The 24870-nt window shown below is 46.2% G+C and overlaps 1 protein-coding gene across 1 annotated transcript in view; it reads left to right on the forward strand.

The window, feature by feature from the left end:
* Nucleotides 1–24870, forward strand: part of rasa4 (RAS p21 protein activator 4) — a 129372-nt gene that overhangs the window by 96575 nt on the left and 7927 nt on the right. The window contains exons 9-17 of the mRNA XM_055657920.1: nucleotides 6605–6719; nucleotides 9624–9777; nucleotides 11898–11962; nucleotides 12385–12497; nucleotides 14146–14338; nucleotides 16643–16780; nucleotides 18187–18331; nucleotides 22196–22365; nucleotides 22881–23018. Of these exons, the coding sequence (XP_055513895.1) occupies nucleotides 6605–6719; nucleotides 9624–9777; nucleotides 11898–11962; nucleotides 12385–12497; nucleotides 14146–14338; nucleotides 16643–16780; nucleotides 18187–18331; nucleotides 22196–22365; nucleotides 22881–23018 (1231 nt within the window). The remainder of the gene's footprint in view (nucleotides 1–6604; nucleotides 6720–9623; nucleotides 9778–11897; nucleotides 11963–12384; nucleotides 12498–14145; nucleotides 14339–16642; nucleotides 16781–18186; nucleotides 18332–22195; nucleotides 22366–22880; nucleotides 23019–24870) is intronic.

The following is a 24870-nucleotide window of genomic DNA, read 5'->3' on the forward strand; positions in this document are numbered from 1 at the left end:
AGTTCTACGGTTCTAGGTAACAACGTAATTCAGTGAGTAACGGCGCAATAGGTTAGTCGCGCTCAGAGTTGCACCGGGCATCAGCATCCTTCAGTGCTTCTTTAGTCCCATGCAGACAGTCATTCTTAAAATAAAATCTCTCTGACAGATGGGGAGTAACACGTAATCAACCCAACAGAATATTGGAAGTCAGGGGTCCTTGTAGGGTTAGTCTCAACGGTTTCAAAGGTCTTTTATTGTCCCATGTACCAGTTACACAGGGTGATCGAAGCTGCCGCGTCGGGGCGATCGAAACTCCCGCTTCGGGGCGATCGAAACTCCTGTGTTTGGAGCTGTCGAGGTCGGTCTCTAACCAGAGACCGCGAGCTCTACGATGTTAAAGTCCGCAGGCTCCCGTGGTTGGAGGTCCCGAAGTCGGCGGTGGGGAAGATGCTGGAGTCAATTATAAAAGGTGAAATAGCGGCACATTTGGATGGCAGTAACTGGATTGGTCGGAGTCAGCATGGATTTACGAAGGGGAAATCATGCCTGACTAATCTTCTGGAATTTTCTGACGGTGTAACTCGGAAAATGGACAAGGGAGAGCCAATGGATGTAGTGTACCTGGACTTTCAGAAAGCCTTTGATAAGGATCCACATAGGTGATTAGTGGGCAAAATTAGAGTACATGGTATTGGGGGTAAGGTGCTGACATGGATAGAAAAATTGGTTGGCTTAACGGGTCACTTTCAGAATGGCAGGCAGTGACTCGTGGAGTACCGCCAGGCTCGGTACTGGGACCGCAGCTACAGGTATTTACATACATTAATGATTTAGATGAAGGGATTAAAAGTAACTAGCAAATTTGCAGATGACACAAAGCTGGGTGGCAGTGTGAACTGTGAGGAGGATTCTATGAGGATGCAGGTGACTTGGACAGGTTGGGTGAGTGGGCAGATGCATGGCAGTTTAATGTGCGTAAATGTGAGGTTATCCACTTTGGTGGCAAAAACAGGAAGGCAGATTATTCTCTGAATGGTGTCAAGTTGGGAAAAGGAGGAGTACAACGAGATCTGGGGGAACTTGTTCATCAGTCACTGTAAGTAAACGTGCAGGTACAGCAGGCAGTGAAGAAAGCTAATCATGGCATGTTGGCCTTCATAACAAGAGGAGTTGAGTATAGGAGCAAAGAGGTCCTTCTGCAGCAGTACAGGGTCCTGGTGAGAGCACACCTGGAGTATTGGACTATACTCCAAATTTGGTCTCCAAATTTGAGGAAGGACATTCTTGTTATTGAGGGAGTGCAGCGTAAATTCACAAGGTCAATTCCCGGGATGGCGGGACTGCCATATGTTAAGAGAATGGAGCGACTGGGCTTGTATACACTGCAATTTAGAAACAAGAGAGGGGATCTATTGAAACATATAAGATTAATAATGGATTGGGCATGCTAGAGGCAGGAAACTTGTTCCCAATGACGGGGGAGTCCAGAACCACTGTTTAAGAATAAGGGGTAGGCCATTTAGAACGGAGATGAGAAAAACACTTTTTCACCCAGAGAGTTGTGAATCTGTGGAATTCCCTGCCTCAGAAGGTAGTGGAGGCCAATTATTTGGATGCTTTCAAGAGAGAGTTAGTTAGAGCTCTTAAAAGAAAGCAGAGTCAAGGGATGTGGGGAGAAGGCAGGAACAGCGTACTGATTGTGGATGATCAGCCATGATCACAGTGAATCTCGAAGGGCCGAATGGCCTCCTCCTGCACCTATTGTATATTGTCTATTGTCAAAGGCCTCCAATTCCTCGATGTCAGTCCGCAGTGCGGACGGAGATGTGTTACGGAAAAAAATAGCATCTCCATCGGGATAAGAGATTTCCCCAACCCACCCCCTCCCCCCCCCCCACACACACATAAAACAAGCTAAAGAACACTGAGAACATACTTTTAAGACATGAATAAAGAAACAACAGAGAAGGAAGTGACAGGCAGACTGTGGGCGAGGCAGCCATTGCTGGCTCTACCCGGTTAAATGTAAGAGGATTAACTAAAACAAATATTCTGCTCTGATAATCTCATAACACCTACAGACTCCAGAGAGGAGATAGATTGCTGCACTCAAGGGTTGGTGAGTTCACTTGTTTATAGCAATTCTTTAGCAGGAATCCAGCTAACTCCGCACTTCCCCAAATTACTGTCCCCAATGTGACTCACACACGCTCACATATATACACATATACGTGTATATATACGCACACTGAACTTTTGTTCTCGTTTATTATATTTTTTACAGTGTACTATGTTTACTTATTCTGTGGTGCTGCTGCAAGTAAGAATTTCATTGTTCTATCTGCGACATATGACACACATATAGAACACTCTTGGCTCTTGGCATGCACCTGTGAACTAGAACATACACATGAGCATGAAAACTTACACATACGTGTGAGCATGCGGCACACACACACAAACACGTATAAACAGGAACACATCACAGACACACACAGACACACACACAAACACATAACCAGGCACACACACACACACACACACACACACACACACACACACACACACACACACACACACACACACACACACACACACACACACACACACACACACACACACACACACACACACACACACACACACACACACACACACACACACACACACACACACACAACTACAGACATTCACAAACCGGACAAGCTTCCAGCAGGCCACAGACAGAATTGGCTGTACTGCCAGCACAGTGGATGGGTGACATCCTCATTCCTCAAACACGTTGCCTCAGGATCCTGGCCAGCTGCTTCTGATAAGTTGTGCCTCATTTAGCACTTTGCTGTTCACAGCTGCATTGCAGAAAGTAAGCAACGCTCCGCTGGTGAAGAGGGGAACCTGGTATTTTTGATCGATGTTGATTTGTATTCGTCGCCAGTACATATGACAAATGAACACTCTTGGCTTTTACTCCTGGCCAGATCCCTTGCATGTGATCACGATACCCAGGCCGACTGCACCAACACCTCCCTCGACTCCTCCGCCACCTACAGTCTGGAGGCGAATGACTCACCTCCTTCACACCCTGGTTTCCCACAGCGTGTGAGCATGTGACATTTACCAGCATGGCACCAATATCTCATGCACATGACTTGCATCAGTGCTAAGTATAAGGGGTGTTTTAACACAGGTTGCAGTTCTCAGAGTGACACTGTATAGTGGCCTTTCCCCAGAATCTTATGCACTAAGTGGAGGGTGTCCCTCGGCTATCTAGGGCATGTTCCAGTCTGCTACATCTCCTCTGCCAGAAACGGCAGCACGATTCAAGCAAACCAAAGTGCGTTTAGTTTAGTTTAGTTTAGAGATACAGCGTGGAAACAGGTCCTAGGTCACGGCGAGTCCACATCGACCAGCGATACCCAGACACGCTATCCTACACACACTAGGGACAATTTACCTTTTTTTTTACCGCAGCCAATTACCCTACAAATCTGTACATCTTTGGGGTGTGGGAGGAAACCGAAGTTCCCGGAGAAAAGCCACGCAGGTCTCGGCCGGAACGTACAAACTCCGTACAGACAGTACCTGTGGTCAGGATCGAACCCGGGTCTCTGGCGCTGTAAGGCAACAACTTTACCGCTGCCCTATGGGTCTTTCATCGAGTTGATCACCTTCCAATAGCAGCTAGAGTTTGTGCACCTGGATGTGTAAATCCCCACTCATATCCTTAAAGGCAGGTGGCTACAGATTTGCAAGCTCCTCTCATCCAAACCGTTTCACTCCTCCTCCCTTTGGACACAAGATCGCTGGTAGCATTTAGCAATTCTATCTCACAGTTGCATGAATTGGACCATTTGCAACTAACAACATAGCACAGAGCCAATCAAGAAACAGCTTTCTTCAGGAATTCAGGAATAGCTTCTTCCCCTCGGTTATCAGGCTTCTGAACGATCCTTCCATGAGCTAGGCTGGTGTTCAATTCACCTCTACCCCGTTGTGGACATTGGACTTTGCTTAAGGAACATGCACTACATTGCTAAGAACTATATTCTGCACTCAGTATCTTCCTCTTTGCTCTACCTGTTGTACTTAAGTTTGATTGTATTTATATAGAGTATTACCCGATCAGTTAGATAGCATACAGACAAAGTACATGAGTGCAGGTGACACTATACCTAAACTAAGAAGAAATTCAAATTGAACTGCAGATGCTGGAATCTTGTGGAGAGTACAAAATGCTGGAGTAACTCAGCGGGTTGGCATCATCTGTGGAGGACATGGAGGAGATGTTTTGAGTCGGGACCCTTTTTTCAGACTGATTATAGTTGTGGGGACAGAAAGCTGATAAAGACGTGGGGCTAGGAAGAAACCTGGCAAGTCATAGCGTGATACAGTGTGGATACAGGCCCTTCAGCCCAGCTTGCCCACACCGGCCAACATGTCCCAGCTACACTAGTCCCACCCGCCAGCATTTGGTCCAAGTCCCTCCAAACCATTCCGATCCATGTACCTGTCTAACTGCTTCTTAAATGGTGGGATAGTCCGATAGGTGCATAAGTGATAGATGGATACAGGTGAGGGGGGGGTGATTGCCAAAAGGGTGTCAGATGAGGATAAGAGGAAAGAAAGAAAAATGAAATGTGGAACGAGAGGGAGGGCTGTAGGTGGAAGGGCCAGAGGATGAGAGTGTGGAAGGATGGATTTGCACTGGGGTGGGGTGAGGGGGAGGACACAGGAAAGAGAGGGAACAATGGGATAACTAATTGTGCACCAATAATCAGCAAGAAATAAAAAAACAGCATCATAACACCGGGCATGCTCAGTTCCCCTCAACACAAATTCAATGAGATGGCTGTAATTTGACTTTGCCTAACTGAGTCCTGCATAGTGGATGCAAGGAGATTCACATATCCGAAAACTGAAGCCTGTTCAGATTTGAAGGGAAATAGGTTCCAAGGCTTGTTGCTGGCCTGCTGTCCGCCAGTCGCTCATAACATAATGAGAAAATGAGCAGATTTTTCAAAATGCAGTGTATTTGCTGGAGTTAAGTAAACCTTGCAGGAAGAGGGTGGAACAAAGGATTGGATCCATCAGGTTAGGCGGTTTCTTAAGCACTGCTTTCACATCGGGGAATTGCACCCCAGCTTGAAACTGCTTCAAGACCCTTCAATTTCCACAGATTACGTTCTGCGGCGACTCATCCCGCTTTGACCTACGCTTTCCCTCTAATTCAACCAGTCTCAGGGCGGTCACGGTGGCGCAGCGGTAGAGTTGCTGCCTTACAGCGAATGCAGCGCTTGAGACCTGGGTTCGATCTCGACTACGGGTTCTGTCTGTACTGAGTTTGTACGTTCCCCCCCCGTGACCTGCGTGGGTTTTCTCCGAGATCTTCGGTTTCCTCCCACACTCCAAAGACATACAGGTTTGTGTTAATTGGCTTGGTAAATGTAAAAATTGTTCCTTGTGGGTGTAGGATAGTGTTAATGTGCGGGGATCGCTGGTCAGCGCGGACCCGGTGGGCCAAAGGGCCCGTTTCCGTGCTGTTTCTCTAAACCAAACTAAACTAAACCCTGATCTGCCCTCAACTCCTGCTCCAATCTCGTCCACCCTAACCCAACCTCTTCCTATCATGCTTTTATTCCATCCTCGTCTAACACCAGACTCTTGATTATACCCACGTACAGTATGTGACTGGATAGCGTGCATAGGATGGTAATCGCTTCATCTCGCTACATGACAATAATAAACCATGAGACCAGAATGGGAGCCGGGAGGCCCAGAGTGCAAGCGAGTGTGTGAATGTGCGCTTGTTTATTTCCTGTTCTCTTTAAGTCATCAGGTTTACCGGACAACTACTATACAATAGAACTTTATTTATCCCAGGAGGGAAATTGTTTTGCCAGCAGTTATCAAACACAAGATGCATGAAACATTAAAGTGATGAGTGGAAAGTCCAGGAGTGGGGATGTGCAAAGATTGTGGGAGGGGCTGGTGCGGAGGGGGGGGGGGGGGGTGGGGGGGGGGGGGGGGGGGGGGAGGGGAGTGGGGGTGGGGTAGTCAGTCTGCCCCATGACAGAAGGGAGATGAGTTGTAGTTTGATAGCCACGGGGAAAAAGGATCTCCTGTGGTGTTCTGTGCTGCATCTTGGTGGAACCGGTCTGTTGCTGAAGGTGCTCCTCAGGTTGACCAGTGTGTCATTTATTGCACTGCCAAGCAAGTGTCAAAAAGTCATTAAAAGTCATGTGTAGAAGTAACATCCAACATCTGGAGAACTCTGCTGCTCTGGCACCATCCAAAGTGCCGAGTTATTAACGCTTTGCTTCATAAATACTGGTCCATCAATGCCCAGGGATCATAAGGTCATAAGGAATAGTAGTAGAATTAGGCCATTCGGCCCATCAAGTCTACTCCGCCATTCAAACAAGGCTGATATATCTCTCCCATCTAGCCCCATTCTCCTGCCTTCTCCCCATAACCTCTGACACCTGACATCAGCAACAGTGCATTGCTGCAGCCTTTACATGCTTGCAGCCTCGGTCGGGTACGACTGCTGTATGGCCAATCCCATGCACATAGTTCTGAAGTACACAGGCCTGTTATGCGATCTAACACATGTGTTTTTCAGGGGAGCCCTGGGTTCGCTGCGTCTACAGCTGCGACTGCGGGATGAGAGCGTTCTTCCTTCCAGTTACTACCAGCCCCTCACAGAGCTACTACTCCAGTCCACGACAACCAACAATGTGAGTGTCTTCCTTTGTTCTCTACTCTTCTCCTCATCCATCGTTCCACTCGGGGTTCCTCTCGGCTAGGACCAACTACTCACAAGTGTTGGCCAGCGGCCGTGTGTGCTGGAGCCAGTCTGGTGACTTGTTTTCCCATTGTATCGAGGATACCTCTGCTTCCTCCACTTCAGTCAACCCCCACCATGCGGGGCCTTTCACACCCTGCCCCAATCCAGCAGCAACCCAGGCACTGAGGTCATTACAGTGTCTCACCTTTCATGCTCATCTGGAAACACTCCCTAGCTCCTCATTCGTGCCAGGTTCGATCAGCAAGCCCCTGGTATACATGCGGAGGCTTGGATAGAATGGATAACCTTGTCGCTAGGGAGATCCTGCTTCGTCAGAAGTCTTTCAAAAAATCATGGACATCTCATTGCTATTTTTCCATTGTCTTTCCTAATTATCACCAAGTCATTGCAAAGATTGATTGGCCAGGACATGTCTTGGTGGTGGAACCACTGCTCAACTGCTGCATCTTGGTCCAATTCAGATGTTACTGGTGTGGGGAGATCAGATCATGGTGAGGAGGACCTCAGTGGCCATCCCACAACCAGCCTCAATGGCCGGAGAGTCATTTTGGGGGTGACCACTTGAGGTAGCCCACATCTAGGTGGCAAGTTGTGGCCCATGTCATGAATATGATTGTGCTTTGGTGAGGGACAAACATTAGCTTCACTCCAAAAGCACTTCAGCCCACCTGATTTAAACAACAAAAATTCTCATCATTACTTTATAACAATGACAATGGCTGGCACTGTGGCACAGCAGGTAGAGCTTTTGCCTCACAGTGCCAACGACCCGGGTTTGATCCTGACCTCGGGTGCTATCTGTGTGGAGTTTGCACGTTCTTTCCAGGATTGCGTGGGTTTCGATTTTTACTCTGGAAATGTCTTGGCTTCCTTGGCTCAGCTTGCTCTTGTCAGTGAGCGCCCATTCATAGACGCTGGGCCATTCCTTTCCTGGTCCTGAATTTAGACAACTTGCAAACATATGTATTTCACTGCTGTAATTAACTTGGTAAATTATATCAGATGATTTGTCCAAAATGAAGGAAACAGCTGACAAACAGTTTTCACTTCACATGAAAATGTAGCAATAGCAACAGGAGCATGTTATGTGCTCCCTCAAGCCTGCTCTGTTATAATATAATTTACCTTGTCCACATTTGCCTACAATCTCCAAACCCTCTGATTTACTTAGTGTCCAACAATTCACCAGTAGCAACTAGTACACACCCTAACTGAGTATTCACAACTCTGATTCAGGGAAGTTCAAAGATTTAAAACCCTCTGCATTAAGAAATTTATTTTCATCTCAATCCCAAATTGACTTCCTCTGTACCCTCAGAGTAGCAGTTACTGATTCCAGAGGTAAGAGACTAAACAAGCCTTCTCAGAATCAGAAATGTATCTGGACAGTGGAGACCAAATTGTACGATGGATCGCAATTGACAGATTTTCTAAACAGATGTATGATAAACCTGAATTATGATATAAATGATCATCATTGACTTATATTTCCTCCACAGCCTATGCTTTTACAGGAGGCTAGTAATTATTCCCGATGTTGGGGAAATCCAGAACTAGGGGTCACAGTTTAAGGATAAGGGGGAAGTCTTTTAGGACTGAGATGAGAAAATCATTTTTTACACAGAGAGTGGTGAATCTGTGGAATTCTCTGCCACAGAAGGTAGTTAAGGTCAGTTCATTGGCTATATTTAAGAGGGAGTTAGATGTGACCCTTGTGGCTAAAGGGATCAGGGGGTATGGAGAGAAGGCAGGTACAGGATACTGAGATGGATGATCAGCCATGATCATATTGAATGGGCCGAATGGCCTACTCCTGCACCTATTTTCTATGTTTCTGTTTCTATTATGTGTGGTACAACTTGCAGAGTACGTGCTCTAGAGTAGGTGGGTGGTAGGAGTATCAGTGGAGGAGTGGTGGGCTGGGGGATGGCTTAATTGGGATTACTTTGAGACGTAGCATTGACATGACGGACCGAATGGCCTCCTATGTTGTGAGGAATATATGGTGTCATGGAAGTGATGAGCTACCCTCAGTTGGTGAAGGCAGATGTCAAGAGATCACCTTAAATATTTTGCTTGGGCAGCTTTCAACCCAACAGCATGAATATTGACTTCTCTAACTTCAAGTAACCCTTGCTTTCCCTCTCTCTCCATCCCTCCTCCATCCTAGTTCTTCGACCAGTCTGACTGTCCTCCTGAATAAAATTGACATTGTATGCCTCGTTGTCACCTTCCCCAGCTAACAATAATCTAATCTACATTGTCCTTGAGCCTCGTCCACTTTGATCTCTCGTTTTTCACACCTTACCCTTCCATATCTCTCATTTTCTCTCTCCCCTGACTCTCAGTCTGAAGAAGGGCCTTGTCCTGAAACATCACTCACTCCTTCTCTCCAAAGATGCTGCCTGTCCCACTGAGTAACTGCAGTTGCTTCCTACAAATATCTTCCTGCTTGTTTGAAGAGTTGTTTGTGGCAGTATTTAAGTTCGTAATAACAGCATGTGCAGCAGGACAGTCAGCTGTTCTTGGTCAGTGATTCCTGCCTGATTTTCCTTTACCCTTTGATGGGAGCCTACTAAACATGCCTATTAAACGGTAATGTGTAAAAGCAAAGTCCCTTTATAATGTGCAAGCCTGTTGCTATCGCTCTCACTGATGAATGGAGACTGTCTCAGCAGCTGTAAACCTCCCCTCCACCCTGCCAGAGAACAAGCAATTCTGAATGAGTATTTCCCCTCATTAACGTGACAATAAACTAAACGAAACTAAACAATAGGGACTCTGCACACTGCGAGCTCCCATGGGTAACGGCTGTATCCTCTTTCCCCTGCAGGGTGAAGAAGGGAACTTGCTGGCAATGATCGATGAGCTCACCACCACTGAGAACAGGCAGGAGGTCGCAACCAATCTGGTTAAACTCTTCCTGGGACAAGGGCTGGCAAAACACTTCTTAAACTTTGTCATTAAGTTGGAGCTGGATAGAACAAGTAAGAAATTGAGCGACTTACTCCATACAAAATAAAACATTTGGAAGTTGTGATTAGTTAGAAAGTGTTGCATGATCGGTTCTGTTCCTACAGGGTTGTGGACTAATACGTTTAATAATTACAATTGATCAAATATATATATTTATCGCATTATATGTGTATTTTGTCTGATCTGGTAAAATGGCTTGCAGTGTCCGTATAGAAAAAACTGCAGATGCTGGTAACTGTAAATAAAACCTAGGAAGTGCTGGGGACACTCATGAGGTCATGAGGAGAGAGAAAGAGAATATTACAAAAAAATATAAAATGAAAGTTGGAAAGAGAGAGAGCGAGAGAGAGAGAGAGGGAGAGAGAGAGAGAGAGAGAGAGAGGGCCCAGGTGGCGGCTCTCCGCCTCAGGACTCTGAGGAGGTATATGTATATAGAGAACCCCCCAGATGGCACGCTTTGGCCACGTATTTTTTCCGACGGGGTCGATGTCTAAGGGGGGTCTCGCGGCTCCCAGTGGCGGGCATCAGTCGACCCGTCCTAAGGGGCTTGCCTGTTTTCTACCGGGATGTGTTAAGAGTGAGGAATCTGGTTGTTTTCAGCCAGCGTGTTGCTCCACGAGGGGAGGGGGATGTTGCGGCTGCGGGAGTGGCCGGTCCTCACCAAATCATGGCGGGTGTCGAGGAGAGGCGTGCGCCTAGAGTGGTTTTGAATGAGCTCTTACCCGCTCCGTCAGATCTGCTCTTTGGGCCTCGATTCTGGGATATATCTCGGGCATCGGCTCCACACAACCTGAGCCGCCTTTCGGAGATGATTAGCGTGCCGTTTCGTGACGCGAAGAGACGCTCACTGTATAGAATGTTCCTGCACATTCTGCACCTCCTTGCCTTCGTCTCCCGTCCCGACACACCATGGCGGACGGTGTTACCACCTGAAGGAGGGGAAGGTCCCCAGTGGGGGTCCCTCTACAAGGGAGTTGTCCCCCTATACGTGGGGGACCTGGGGTGGAGAGTGCTGCACAGAGCGGTGGCTTGTAACAAACTTTTGAGTCGGTTCACGGACTCGTCCGCTGCCTGTATTTTTTGTGGCGAGGAAGAGACCGTGTTCCACATTTATATGGAGTGTGAGAGGCTACTGCCCCTGTATCAATATCTGAAGGGGTTGGTCCTAAAGTTCTGGTTACATTTTAGTCCTACGATTCTTGTGTTTGGACACAAGGCAGGGTGTGGGGAGAGCCAAGTGGGAGGGTGGGACCTACCTGTCGGTCTACTCCTGGGCCTGGCCAAGATGGCCATACGCGGGTCCAGGCAGCAGGCGATGGATGGTCAGGCAAGAGTCGGCTGCTTGCCCCTCTGTCGGGCCTACGTCCGTGCACGTGTGTCCCTGGAGAGGGAACATGCGGTGCTCACGGGGACTTTGGAGGTATTCCGTGGGCGCTGGTCACCGCGTGGGGTTGAGAGTATTGTGAATAATGATTGTAATGTTGTACTATAATGACACGATATAATGTAAGTCCGTTTTGTGTATGACTTGATCTGTTGTAGTATTTGATGTGTTGAATAAAGTCTTTGAAAAAAAAAAAAAAAAAAAAAAAAAAAAAAAAAGAGAGAGAGAGAGAGAGAGAGAGAGAGAGAGAGAGAGGGAGAGAGGGAGAGAGGGAGAGAGAGGGAGGATATCTGTTTTAATTCTTCCCTCCCACTCAAATCTCTTCAGCGTTAACCTCCTGCACTGTTCAATGACAGAGGAACAACACCTCGTCATGGACTCAGTAATTAATTCAAATTTCAGATAATTAGCCATTCCCAATCTTATTCTCATATTTTCAGGATTCAGGATTTTATTCTCTCTGTCTTGTTCTAGTTTGTAAGGTCTTACTTCTCGTGCAATTCACAAATAGCACCCCAGTAACCTTAATAGCAAACCCCAGCAATTCTCAGGCTCATCCTCGTTATTTTGAGGTGCTGCTTTTTATGTCTGACCAATAGACTATATCACAAAAACTATTGAAATGTAATAAATTGGGAAATCTATATTTTGTCAACATTTGGAACAGTTTAAAATACAGGCTAAGGAAGTCCAGAATGTTTCATCTCTTCTGAAGTTGTGCTTCTATTTTTTCCATTTTTTTTCCAGCCGAACTAAATACATTGTTCCGAAACAATTCTTTAGCTTCCAAATCTATGGAATGTTTTTTAAAGGTAAGTGGGGGTGTCAGGGATTATGGGGAGAGGGCAGGAGAATGGGGTTAAGAAGGGAAGATAGATAAACCATGATTGAATGGCGGAGTAGACGTGATGGGCCGAATGGCCTAATTCTGCGGCTAACACTCATGAACTTACTGTATGAATGCACAGCTTAAAAAGTATTGCAGGCAGATTCATCAGTTACACGCAACAGGAAATTGGGTAAGTGTTTGAAGTTGAAAATTCACATAGACACAAGGGGAAGGGGACGGGATGTTGTTGAAAGAGGCTTTCAAAGGGAAAGTACTCGGACCTTCCACACTGGGTGATTCTGTGACCAGGAAGTGAATGCTCAGAAACTGAAGAATGAAATGATTATTGTCGCTGGTATTTATCTGTCTCTGCTGTACAATCATTGGTGTGTTACACTGTTGCAGGTGGCGGGGATGCAATATTTGCACAATATCCTTGGACCAACCATACACCGGGTGTTTGAAGAGAGAAAGTACGTGGAACTGGATCCCAACAAACTGGAGTTCAAGGAAGCAGGGTAACCATCAACCTCACACACCCGGCTAACCTGCCCAGTCTGCCATGGATTGCCAAAGCGACATGGCCATAATGGGCGATTGCTGCTTGAGTTTGCCACAGGGTTCCATAAGAGCTGCCAATGGTTTCAAAACCCTGCCTTGCACTTTGATGTGCTAATTCTGTCCTAGCAGTGTGCTGTATTTAACACTTCGCTTGATATCACCTTGGGTAGACATTTGCAAACAACCCCAATTTTTTAAGTACAGAAATGTATAACAATGCCTGGATGTTCAGGCATCTGGGTGATTGTGTCATTTGCTTATGTTATTTGTCTTTTTAAGATCTTGGCATTGCTAGTGAGGCCAGGTTTTATTGCCCATCGTTAATTGACATTGAGAAGATGGTGGTGAGTTGTCTTGTTGAACCACAGTAGTCCTTGTGGAGGAAGTTCCCTCCTTCCCCGATCAGGAGCAGTGGTGGACTGGGTCTAAAAATATTGGTTGCCAGAAGACAAAGGGGCCCCACTTCATCAGGGGCCCACTTGCCATCGGGCAAGCTGACACCCTGGCCAGTCCGCCACTGATCAGGGGGGTATTTCAAGATTTAGACCCGCAACAATGAAAGGCTGGTGATATACTTCCAGGTCAGAATGGCGTGCAACTTGGAGGGGACCCAACCTGCAGGTGGAGGTATTACTAGGCACCAGCTATCCTTATCCTCCATGATGAGAAGGCCACAGGTTTGGGAAGTGTTGTAAGAGTAGCCTGGGCAAATAACTGCGGAGCATTTTGTAGATGGTACACACTGTGCGGCCACTGTGTGCCAGGGGTGGAGACAATAAACATTTAGAGGGTACCCAGTCAAATGGACTTCCTTCTCCAAGATGGTCTTAAACGTCTTGTGAGCGGCTGGAGCTGCACTCATCCATGCAAGTGGGAGAATATTTTATCAATGGTGTAAAGGCGATAAGATGCCAGAGAGTGGTATCACCAGTGGTATCACCAATGAACCAGGGCCACCCTGTAGCTCCTCGTGGACTCTCTCTTTCTATGACTAGTTTTATTGACATGGTTATGGTGCTCCCTTGAGATGTCCATGGTGGGGGATAGGGATGGTAATGCCATGGAATGTGAAGCACTCCTGTTGCAGATGGTCAGTGGTTGGCACTTCTAGTAGTTATTTAAGTTATGACATTGGATGGAAGCTGCTTACCAAATCTCGTTGCTCTTATGTGCAATGACAATAAAAGATATTATTATTATTATTATTATTAATATTATTATTATTATTATTATTATTATTATTATTATTATTATTATTATTATTATTAATATTAATATTATGGTGCCAATGTAACCTGCCACTGATCATCCCATTCCTCATTGTTGTCTTGGATGGATCAGTCCATTTGTTGAGGAGTAGCAAACAGAATGACACATTTTCAGTAAACATTGAACATGCACTTCTGAACTTAAATTGGAAGGAAGATCATTGAAGATCTTCATTCATCGTCCTGCTTTGACTGGCAAATCAGTCTGTGCTAAGCTTGAGGCGTTTAACCTACGATTGAAACCTCTAGAGCCCATTTTTACGATCACGAGTCAGCCTTAATTGAATACTGATTTATTCCAATTGTGAATTTAATTTAATTGAGGCTTTCCTTTCAGTTGTTCAGGTCTCCACCGGTGCCAGACTGAGGCAGACATAATCCAGCAGAGCGCGCAGTGTCTCCAGTCCTACCTGACGGAACTGATTGAAGCCATTGTGAGCTCAGTGGAACAGTGCCCCTCGGTGATCCGGGCCACCTTCAGAGATCTCTTCAGAAGTGTGGGGGCAAGATTCCCACAGGATCGCTACCAGGTGTGTGGTGGAACAGCTTCTCCTCCTTTGCAAGATCCTTCTATCTCGCAAGGTCACCGTCTCCACGTAGTCCCGTTCTCCAAGACCCGATACAACAACATTGATGACATTGCTCAGACTACCATCATCACTTGAATGAGCAGAGCATATGAATATATATGTGTATGACCACATGAATGTAGAGTTATTTGACCTCCTGAACCTACACACCCATTCAGTGAGATTGGGCCTGGGCTTCTTGTAAACGCATCACCACATTCCCGCCTTCCCTCGTAATCTTTCTAACCTCTATTTATCTAGCATTTATCAAACTATGCCTTAAGAATGTTCAAAGCCCCTGCTTCCACCATGCTTTGAGGAAGAGAGTTCCAGACACTCACAACCGTTGAAGAAAATGTTTCTTCTTATCTCGACCTGACTCATTACTCTCGATTTTTTTCACAATTCGAAAATCCTCTCCACAGTCTTAAGAGCGATGATGAACAGAGTGATCTTGGGGTCCACGTTGATAGCTCTCTAGAAATAAAAACACAAATAGATAAAGTGCAAAAGTGCCTTCATCTGCCGGGGCATTGAGTCTAAGAGTCAGGGAGTCATGCTGCAGTTTCATAAAACCTTTGGTAGGTTGCATTTGGATGGGCCACCCCATTGCAGGAAGGATGTGGAGGCTTTGGAGGGGTGAAGGAACATTTTACCAGTATGCTTCCTGGATTTGAGGATATTAGCATGAAAGGACAGGTTGGGCCAGCTTGGATTGTTTACTCTGGAGCAGTGAAGGCTGTGGGCGGACCTGATAGAAGTCTGTAAAATGATGAGAGGCACAGGTAAGATAGACAGATGGAACCTTTTTCCCAGGGTGGAAGTGTCACATACTGGATAAAGCTTCAACTTCACAGGAGGTAAAGTTTAACGAAGATGTATGGGGAAAGTATCGTGTACAGAGAATGATAGGTCCCTGGAAAGTGCAGCCAGGGGTGGTGATGGAAGTCGATACCATGATTTAAGTGTGTTTGAGATTGGCAGATGAATACGTGGGGAATGGAGGGATATGGACCAAGTGCAGACAGCAGGATGTAGTTTACTTTGGCACAATGTTCGACACAGATATCGTGGGCCGAAGGGCTTGTTCCTGCACTGTACTCTTTTTCTAATCCAACCTGGGATGCTTCAGTTCAGCATGGACTACTTTGCGCTGCGTAGACCAAATGTCCATTTGCAAGAGCGGAACTCGCTATCAAATCATGGAGGGGACGGGGGACACAATTTTTTGGCGGCCACGCGCGCATGCGCACACTCACACACACACACACGCGCGAGGCTTCGGAGGCTCAATCCAGCGCTAAAAGCGGAGATTTTAAAATCGAGATCACAAAAACCTGGGGGGGATGCCCCCACCTCTCAAAACATGGGGGGGGGGCGTGTCCCCTCTGCCCCCCCCCCCCCCGGGTTTTCCGCCCCTGTCCATTTGTATCCTTTTCTGTTCATTTTTCATGTATTTTTCCATGTGTTTAAATGAATTCCAGTCAACTGATTCACCTACTCACTTGATGTGCCCAACATCCAGTGGATATTACAGCTTGTTGGCATTGATAGACCACAACCACAGAGGAGAAAATTACTCTGGACCTTCTCTGACAGTAGTCTGTAGACACAAGATGGGTTATATATATATGTATACACACACATATATATATATGCATGTATTATACCTGCCCCCCCCCCTCTGAGAGAGATATATATATATATACCATTTATATATATTTATATACCATTTCTCTGTAGCCCACAACCAGCAGTGCTGAAAATGTTTTCATTTAGAAAATACAAATAGGCCGCAAATTAACATCGAAGGTGGTCTAGGTTAGGAGGACCAATGCGGGTTATTCCATTTTAAATTCCATCCCTGAAGACTGTCTTCCACAGTGGTGTGTTTGGGCTGGGCACATACATCCCTTCCACAAGGAAAGATCAATTCTGAGCAGTGGAATTTTTTGAGTGGAATTCAAAAAATAGATGAGGTTATGTCACCCCTTCTACTTTCCCCATTGGCACCCATATTAGAACTTCCAAGTAAATATTGACCGAATGGAAAGATAAGCCATTATAGCTAAATGGTGGTGAATTCAGCTTCTTAATCTTATTTTCAACAAATTTGTGATGAGACGTTATGGTTTGTTCTGGCCTTGATTCTAATGATTCAGTGAGTCCCCGCCCTTTCCTCTACTGCCTGAATTATGGAAGCAGATATTTCAACAGCCGCTGGGCCCAGAGGAGTTCACTGATGTTCCTATTGTTTCCACGCAGAACATCAAGTATGTGGCAGTCACAAGCTTTCTGTGCCTACGGTTCTTCTCACCAGCCATCATGTCTCCCAAACTGTTCTACCTTCGCCCCAAGCACCCAGATGCACGGACCAGCAGGACGTTGCTGCTTCTGGCTAAGGTATGTCATCCTGGGGAAGTGGCAAGGCCATGTCTACCATCGATTCACTCTTCTTTAAGGTCATAAAGTTATAAATGAAAGGAGCGGAATTAGGCCATTCGGCCCATTTAGTCTATTCCGCCATTCAATCATGGTTGATCTATCCCTCCCTCCTAACCCCATTCTCCTGCCTTACCCCTAGCTTTAACTCCAGTTATTGATGAATCTGTGGAATTCTTTGCCACAGAATGCTGTGCAGGCCATCAATGGATATCTTTAAGGTGGAGATAGGTAGATTCTTGATTGGTATGGGTGTCAGGGGTTATGGGGGGGAGGCAGGAGAATGGGGTTATGAGGGAGAGATAGATCAGCCATGATTGAATGGAGGAGTGGACTATGGGCCGAGTGGCCTAATTCTGCTCCTGTCGCTTATTACCTTATTAACGTGCCCTCACCCATCTTCCCCATCCGCCCGAATACCCTCAATGTGTGTGTATAATTCACTGGGTGCAGAGCATGTACAGAGCATGTACAGAGATGTACAGAGACGTCCAGAGATGTACAGAGGTTGTAAAAGGTTCAATAAAATCTTTGTTCACCTTTCTCCTTATTTCGTACTTATTTCAAAAAGAGGCCACTCGACCCATAGACTCAATGTCAGCTCACGTTCCTCTACTGTGTTTCCCTGTAATCTATTGTCCCTACATTGCCATCAACCCCACCCGGGTTCTTCCACTTACTTATACGCTTGAGAGTCTGAAGAAGGGTCTCAACCGAAACGTCACCCTGTCCTTTTCTCCAGAGATGCTGTCTGACCCACTGGGTTACTCTAGCTTTTTGTGTATATCTTCGGTTTAGACCAACATCTGCAGTTCCTTCTACACTTGGGATTTTATAGTTTAGTTCAGTTTAGAGATACAGTACGGAACCAAACCCTTCGGCCCACTGAGTCCATGCCGACCAGCAATGCCCGTACTATCTGACACACAGGTGACAATTTACAATTTTTTCCGAAGCCAATTTAACCTACAAACATATACATCTTTGGAATGTGGGATGAAACCAGAGTACCTGGGGAAAGCCAACGCGGTCACGGGGAGAACGTACAAACTCCACATAGACAGCTCCTCTAGTCAGGATCGAACCCGGGTCTCTGGCGCTGTAAGGCAGCAACTCTACAGCTGTGCTACTGTGCCGCCCCTATTATAGTGACCAATCTAGCGACCCGCAGGTCATTGGGCAGTGAGATGGCAACAGAAGCATTCTGTGGAAATCCACACCGTCACAGAGCTAATGTGCAAACACCACACAGACAGCACTCGGATCAGTGGATCTGCGAGGCAGTAGCTCTACCCTTTGCGCCACTATGCCACCCGCTACACGTCATCATAAGGAATGGAGGAATAAGGCAACCTTCTTTGTTGCAGGTGATCCAGAGTATTGGCAACATGGATGCCAATGAAGCTCGTGGAAAGGAAATTTGGATGGCACCATTGCAGAACAATATTCAACAAGGGGTCACATTATTTAAAGAATTCATCATCAAGTTAATCGACATTGAGGAGGATCAAGGTAAACGCAGTCAAAATACCATAACGCAGAATTTCACTGAAGCCACCATTACATTAAGACAGGTCTTTGGGTCCATTCTTCTCATTTTTCTGGCTGCTGCTTAAACGAGAAATGTGTCTGATTAATTTTCCATTCAGAGAACGAATCACTGATCATCACGTAAGCAATTAAACAGCGTAACAGTTGTGCCATTCACAATCTACCTGCCTACTGCGACAACAGAACAAAAATCACTGTTTCCTTTCTGCCTCCAACCACCCACTCACCCACTTCAACAACACGCCTGCTAACCTACACAAACGTTGCTCCGGTTTTTAAACTGGCATTGCGCGATAGTTGAAGTCAAATCAAGTACTTATTGTCATCTGCACAAGTGCGGTGGAGTACAGGCACAATGAAAATCTTGCTTGCAGCAGCATCACAGGCACATTGACTCAGGCCGCATACAATAACAACAATTCACACATAAGCGATGCGTATCTTATTCATGAAAGTGAAAAGAAAAAGATTATGAGAAAGAAAAGAAATCAGTGCAAAAAACACACCCAGAAAAATAGTCCTTGGTAGTGCAAAAGGTGGGCTGTTGTGTTCTGTTGCTGAAGTAGAATTAGGCTTGTGTGGGTTGGTGCAAGAGCCTGATGGTTGTAGGAATGTAGCTGTTCCTGAAGCTGGTGGTGTGGGACTTCAGGCTTCTGTACCTCCTGGCCATTGGTAGCAGTGAGAAGAGGATATGGCTCGGATGGCAAGTATTCTTAGACGTCGCCGATTCACTCAAGGGAGAGTTGGATTTAGCCCTTGGGGCTAAAGGAATCAAGGGATATGGGGGAAAATCAGGAACGGGGTACTGATTTTACTTCGGAGTCACGTGAGTGACTACGTGAAGAGCCCGCTCAGCACGCATGCGCGGCATACTTCAAAGCAGCGGTGTGGAATCACAGATAGACACAGTTATTGAAATAAACATAGATGAGTGAAATAAACATAGGGAGCGGAGTGCACGTAATCCCTCATCGTAACTCCTCTTAAAATACAGATCAAACTTCAAACTGGTAAGTTCTCGTTTAATCTTACTATTTTGGATGATCAGCCATGAATGGCGGTGCTTCCTCAAAGGGCCAAATGGCCTCCTAAAGCAACTATTTTCTATGTTTCTATATTTCTAATCAGCCTGGAGATGCAACTGCGATGAGTGAACTGTGAGATGCACAGATAACAGGGATTGTCCTGAGGAATGGAAATGAGAGTGGGGTTGACCAGGTCACATGGTCCCTGAGGGGTGCAGTTACATCCCCACCTCATTCATGAGGAGGGGGCGTTAGGTCGAGGCGGTTGGGTATTTGGAGGCAGTCTGAAGAAGGAGGGATCAGTCCTCGGTGTGGCGGAGTTCAGTCAGCTGTGTGGGCAACAGCCTGTCTGCAAATGCAGCGTTAGTCTGATTGATCCTTTCCACCCATCGCCACGAGTAAAAGTAAGTTCTCCTGCAGCTTAACAACACCAGTCAGTAGTCAGATCACTATTGCAAGTCTTACTGGAGATGCATTTTGGGCATTACCTGACTGTCTGTCTTATTTAGACTCTGGAAAACAATTGCTAGAAAATCTCACAGGAAAATGAGCAGACAGTGTTAATGACTGTCATTAATAGAGCTGGAAATATGTGCAGCTTTGGTTAACACTGCATTCATGTGAATTTCACTTTTGCAGACTAGCATTGATGAGTATCGAGACCTACATCTTAAGGCAAGAAATTAATTCATGCGCAAACCAGGAATCAGAATTCCTTGCAAACCAGGAATCAGATGCCATACCCCTGCCTCATTGGAAGTGCAGAGCAGAAGACCTGTTGCCTATTCTCCCTGTTCATCTCAGTCCAGTCTATTCACCTTGTTCATCTCACCTTTTTGAATGAGTACACATATATGACTCCTCTCCTTCCACAAACAACCCATAGGATCTAATCAGCCAGTGGTTACTGGTTAACCTTTCAGTCTTTGACACAGAATGTAATATTCACATTTGGCACTGCAAAGAACACTGGTAGTTGTGGCCAAAGCTGCATTAGATGAGAGATTGAACACGGTTTGTAATATTAATCAAAAGCAAATGGAAAGAGCAGAAACAAGACACTGCAGGTGCTGCTTTACACAAAATGAAACTAAAGTATTTGAGTCACTCAGCGGGCCAGGTAGCATCTCTGGAGAAGGATGTTAGGTGACGTTTCGGGTCGGGACTGGACAGTCTGAAGAAGGGTCCTGATCCTGTCCATGTTCTCCAGGGATGCTACCTGACCTGTTAAGTTACTCCAGCATTTTTTCTTCCTTTGGGATAAAAAGTGAGGACTAACGCACGTAGGTAGGTTTCTATTCCAGCAATATGAAAATGCTCAGTTATTTCCCCAACATTCCAGCCTCTCCATGGTCTCCTTGGAATTTCCTCCTCCAGCCATACATGTCTGTGCTCCTTCCTGTTTGACCTCTCGTGTGTACCTGACTTTCATCACATCCCGAGCCATGAAATTCCCACCCCAACCCTCATCTCTCCTCCACCTCTTTATTCCTTCCTTATGGCTGTCCTTTAAACCTGCCTCTCTAGCCAAGCCTTTGGTCGCTTATTCTCTTATATCTCCTTATGAGGCTTTTTTTTATGTTGTTTATTAGTTGGTAAGATACAGCCCGGAAATAGGTCCTTTGGCCCAACGAGTCCACACTAGCGTTAAGAAGGAACTGCAGATGCTGGAAAATCGAAGGTACACAAAAATGCTGGAGAAACTCAGCGGGTGCAGCAGCATCTATGTAGCGAAGGAAATAGGCAACGCTTCAGACCGAAACCCTTCTTCAGACTACACTAGTTTCCACACAAGCATTCGATCGCGCTTTCACACTTGCTCTATGTTACCGCATTTTCTCACCCAATCGCCAAAGACAAGGGACAAATTGAAGAGGGCAATTAACCCACAAAGTTGCCATCATTGGGACTTGGGTGGAAACCAGAGCACCTGGAAGAAATCCACAGTCACAGGGCGAACATGCAAACGCCACACAGACAGCACCCAAGGTCAGGATTGAACCCAGGTCTCTGGCGCTGTGAGGCAGCAAATCTACCAGCTGCACTCTGTACATGTCAAATCCTATTTGATAACACTCTTACAGAGTGCCTTGGAGCACTTAATTAATTGTAAGATGATATATAAATGTAACTTATTGTGTTAGTTGAATGGAACAGTGGACTGAACAAGTATAAAGTTACTCCACCTACAGAGACTCTCTGGCTTCTGCTCGATTCACTGACATCTTCCCTGCTCTTTTGCCTGCAAGGACTTTGACTCCTGTTGTCCCTGGCTGGTAATAGCCTTACTACTTTCACCAGACTGAACTGCTGGTGTATTGAACCATCATGGTATGTCTGAAGAAACATCACCCATTCCTTCTCTCCAGGGATGCAGCCTGTCCCGCTGAGTTACTCCAGCTTTTTGTGTCTATCTATTGCTGGTAGATGGAATATGTTTGCTTGTATCATCCCCTAACAGTCCCAGTTTATTCAGGACTAATGGGTCAAGTTTGAGTAAATAGATCCCCCATTTGTCAACAGCAAACACGATTGATGCACAGTGCAAGGGGAAAGGAGGGAACGATGACCTATTTCACAGGATCTCCACTGCACCCCCTTCACAGATTTAGATGCAGCTATTCCCAGGGCCTTTGTGGCGAGGCTTCCACAATCCCTCTCGGTCCCCTGGGTTAGCATTGGCTTACGCTGGGAGTAGATCTGCCTGGTCTCTCCATCCAGGGGGATGGGCGACTGGGCAAGTGAGGTAGCTGCACCTGCCTCTCCACAGATCATGAATCAAAATCCACTTTCTTTTCAGAGCTGGATTGTCAAAAGCGAGTGGCACTGCAAACATCCACCATCAAAGAAGGATACCTGCTGATGCACCGAGCCAAGGAGAGAGGCATCCTCACGTCATCTCACTTCAAAAAGCATTATTTTTGCTTGAACTGTGAAGCATTGTGTTATGCCAAAATGCCAAACGCAAAGGTAGGTCAACTTTTGGTACCACAGGATAATCCGCCCAACAGAGTCTCCCGGCCCCGTTGGAATATCATCAGCTCCCAGTTCCCTTCCAAGTCACAGGATCTCTCCTGGGACACAGGCCCATGTGGACGTGTTGGCATTGGGTCAACATTCCCATTGTACAGCACGAGCGGGAGCACATTCGCCACACGGCATCTGCCGGTAGTGACGGTGTTCATGAACAAACAGGAGGTAAGTGTTGGCCTTGTCACCAGCATCCACATCCCTAGAATAACGGAGACTATCAGCAGCTCCCAGGGCCAGACCCAGTGTTGGCCACATTCCCACTGTCAGGTTGGAGCTGACGTGGGATTAGAAACCCCATTGGACAGTAGATCAAGGAGAAACAGGGATGTTAAACTTATTTTCTTTTAATCATTTGATACATGTTTACCATTTAAAATTTTTGGATGTTGGCAAACCTCAGCCTCATGGCCCACGCTGACTGACCTGTTTGTGTTGTTCCACCTGTTTTACAGAACAGCGCATTTATTCCACTCTCCAAGATCATAGCCATAGAGAAGGTGGACGAGAAGTGTTTTGGCAGCCCGTATGTCATGCAGATCATTTCAACGGACGGCAGAAGACAATTTGAGATCATGTACTTGCAGTGCAAGGTACGTCCCATTCCCCCAACCCCGTACTGAACGCTGCTTCCACGTGAAACATCGCCTGCTCCTCAAAGTCACATATGAACATTCGAATCTTGTCTTCTATTGATCATCTAGGTAAAGAAATCACATTTTACATGACATTAGAACTGTGTTGTTGATCACACCGTCATTATCTGTGGACATCCCATAAAGGCTGAGAACTTCACAGCACAGTGTCCCAGCAGTAAAAAATTAGCCGACCAAATCAAAATGACTAGATGGACATAGTGTCACTCTCCTATGGAAAGAGCAGTAAACTGCCTTCTGCATTAGCTTGATCTTTCACAGGAGCACGATGAGACAAAACATGTCAACACCAAGCCAAAGGAGGAAGTGTGAGCATGGAAACCAATGGCAGCTAAAGTGTGAAGAATGACCAGATAATGTGTCTGTCCACTGTAGTTTAGTTTAGTTTAGAGATGCAGCGCGGAAACAGGCACTTCGGTCTACTGGGTCCACACCGACCAGCGACCCCCACACATTAACACTACCCTACACACACTAGGGACAATTGTTAAATGTATACCAAGCCAATTAACCTACAACCTGTACGTCTTTGGAGTGTGGGAGGAAACCGAAGATCTCGGAGAAAACCCAGGCGGTCACGGGGAGAACGTATGAACTCTGTACGGGCAGCACCCCGTAGTCAGGATCGAACACGGGGTCTATGGAGCAGTAAGTGTTGTAAGGCAGCACCACTGTGCCAATCACAGCAGTCAGTAGCGGTGCAAAATGCTGTTCCCTGTCGCAAATACTCAAGGCAGCTGCTTGCTGATCAATCAACGTTTTCCTTACGCACTTGACTTTTACACTCACAACCGTTGCAGAACACTGCCCCCACTCACTCGGTGTTGGCCCTGACCAGCACCAGCACTCACACCTGTCTAAAATGATCTGAGGAAATAGATTTGGAGAAAAAAAAGGCCAAGGACCATCGGATTCACCCTGTACCTCTCTGGAGTAGTCATGGTTCATGGATGGATGGATGGAATACTTTATTCAGCTTAGTTTATTGTCACCTGTATGGAGGTACAGTGAAAAGCTAAAATGTCAAATGAAAAAGCGGAAAGGTAAAGTGAAAATCAGTCTCTGTCGTTAGCTCCACAACGGAGCTATTTAGAAACCTGCAGAAGTTTGGTCAGCAACCGTGCTTTGTAATGATGCCACTATTAGCACATTAGCAATCCAGTGAAGTGTAGTCACTGCTATGCTGTAGAAACACAAGCAGCTAGTCTGCACACAGCAAGATGCACAAACAGTGGTGTGATTATGATCAAACGTCTCTTTCAAATTCAGTTGATTGAGGGATTTACACTGGCAGGGGGAGCAGCAACAACCTTAATATAAAATCTGGGCCAGTGGAATAATAACAAGCTGGAAAGGGTACAGAGCAGATTTACAAGGATGTTGCCAGGGCTCGAGGGTCTGAGCTACAGGGAGAGGTTAAGTAGGCTGGAGCGCAGGAGAATGAGGGGTGATCTTATTGAGGTGTATAAAACCATGAGAGGAATAGATTGGGTAGATGCACAGAGTCTCTTGCCCAGAGTAGGTGAACCAAGGACCAGAGGACATAGGTTTAAGGTGAAGGGGAAAAGATTTAATAGGAATCTGAGGGTTAACTTTTTCACACAAAGGGTGGTGGGTGTATGGAACAAGCTGCTAGACGGGGTTGTTGAGGCAGGGACTATCCCAGCATTTAAGATACAGTTAGACATGTACATGCATAGGACAGGTTTGGAGGAATATGGACCAAACGCGGACAGGTGGGACTAGTGTAGCTGGGACATGTTGTGGGCAAGTTGAACCTGTATCCACA

Source organism: Leucoraja erinacea, chromosome 28 (genome assembly GCF_028641065.1).
Source record: "Leucoraja erinacea ecotype New England chromosome 28, Leri_hhj_1, whole genome shotgun sequence".
NCBI lineage: Eukaryota > Metazoa > Chordata > Chondrichthyes > Rajiformes > Rajidae > Leucoraja > Leucoraja erinaceus.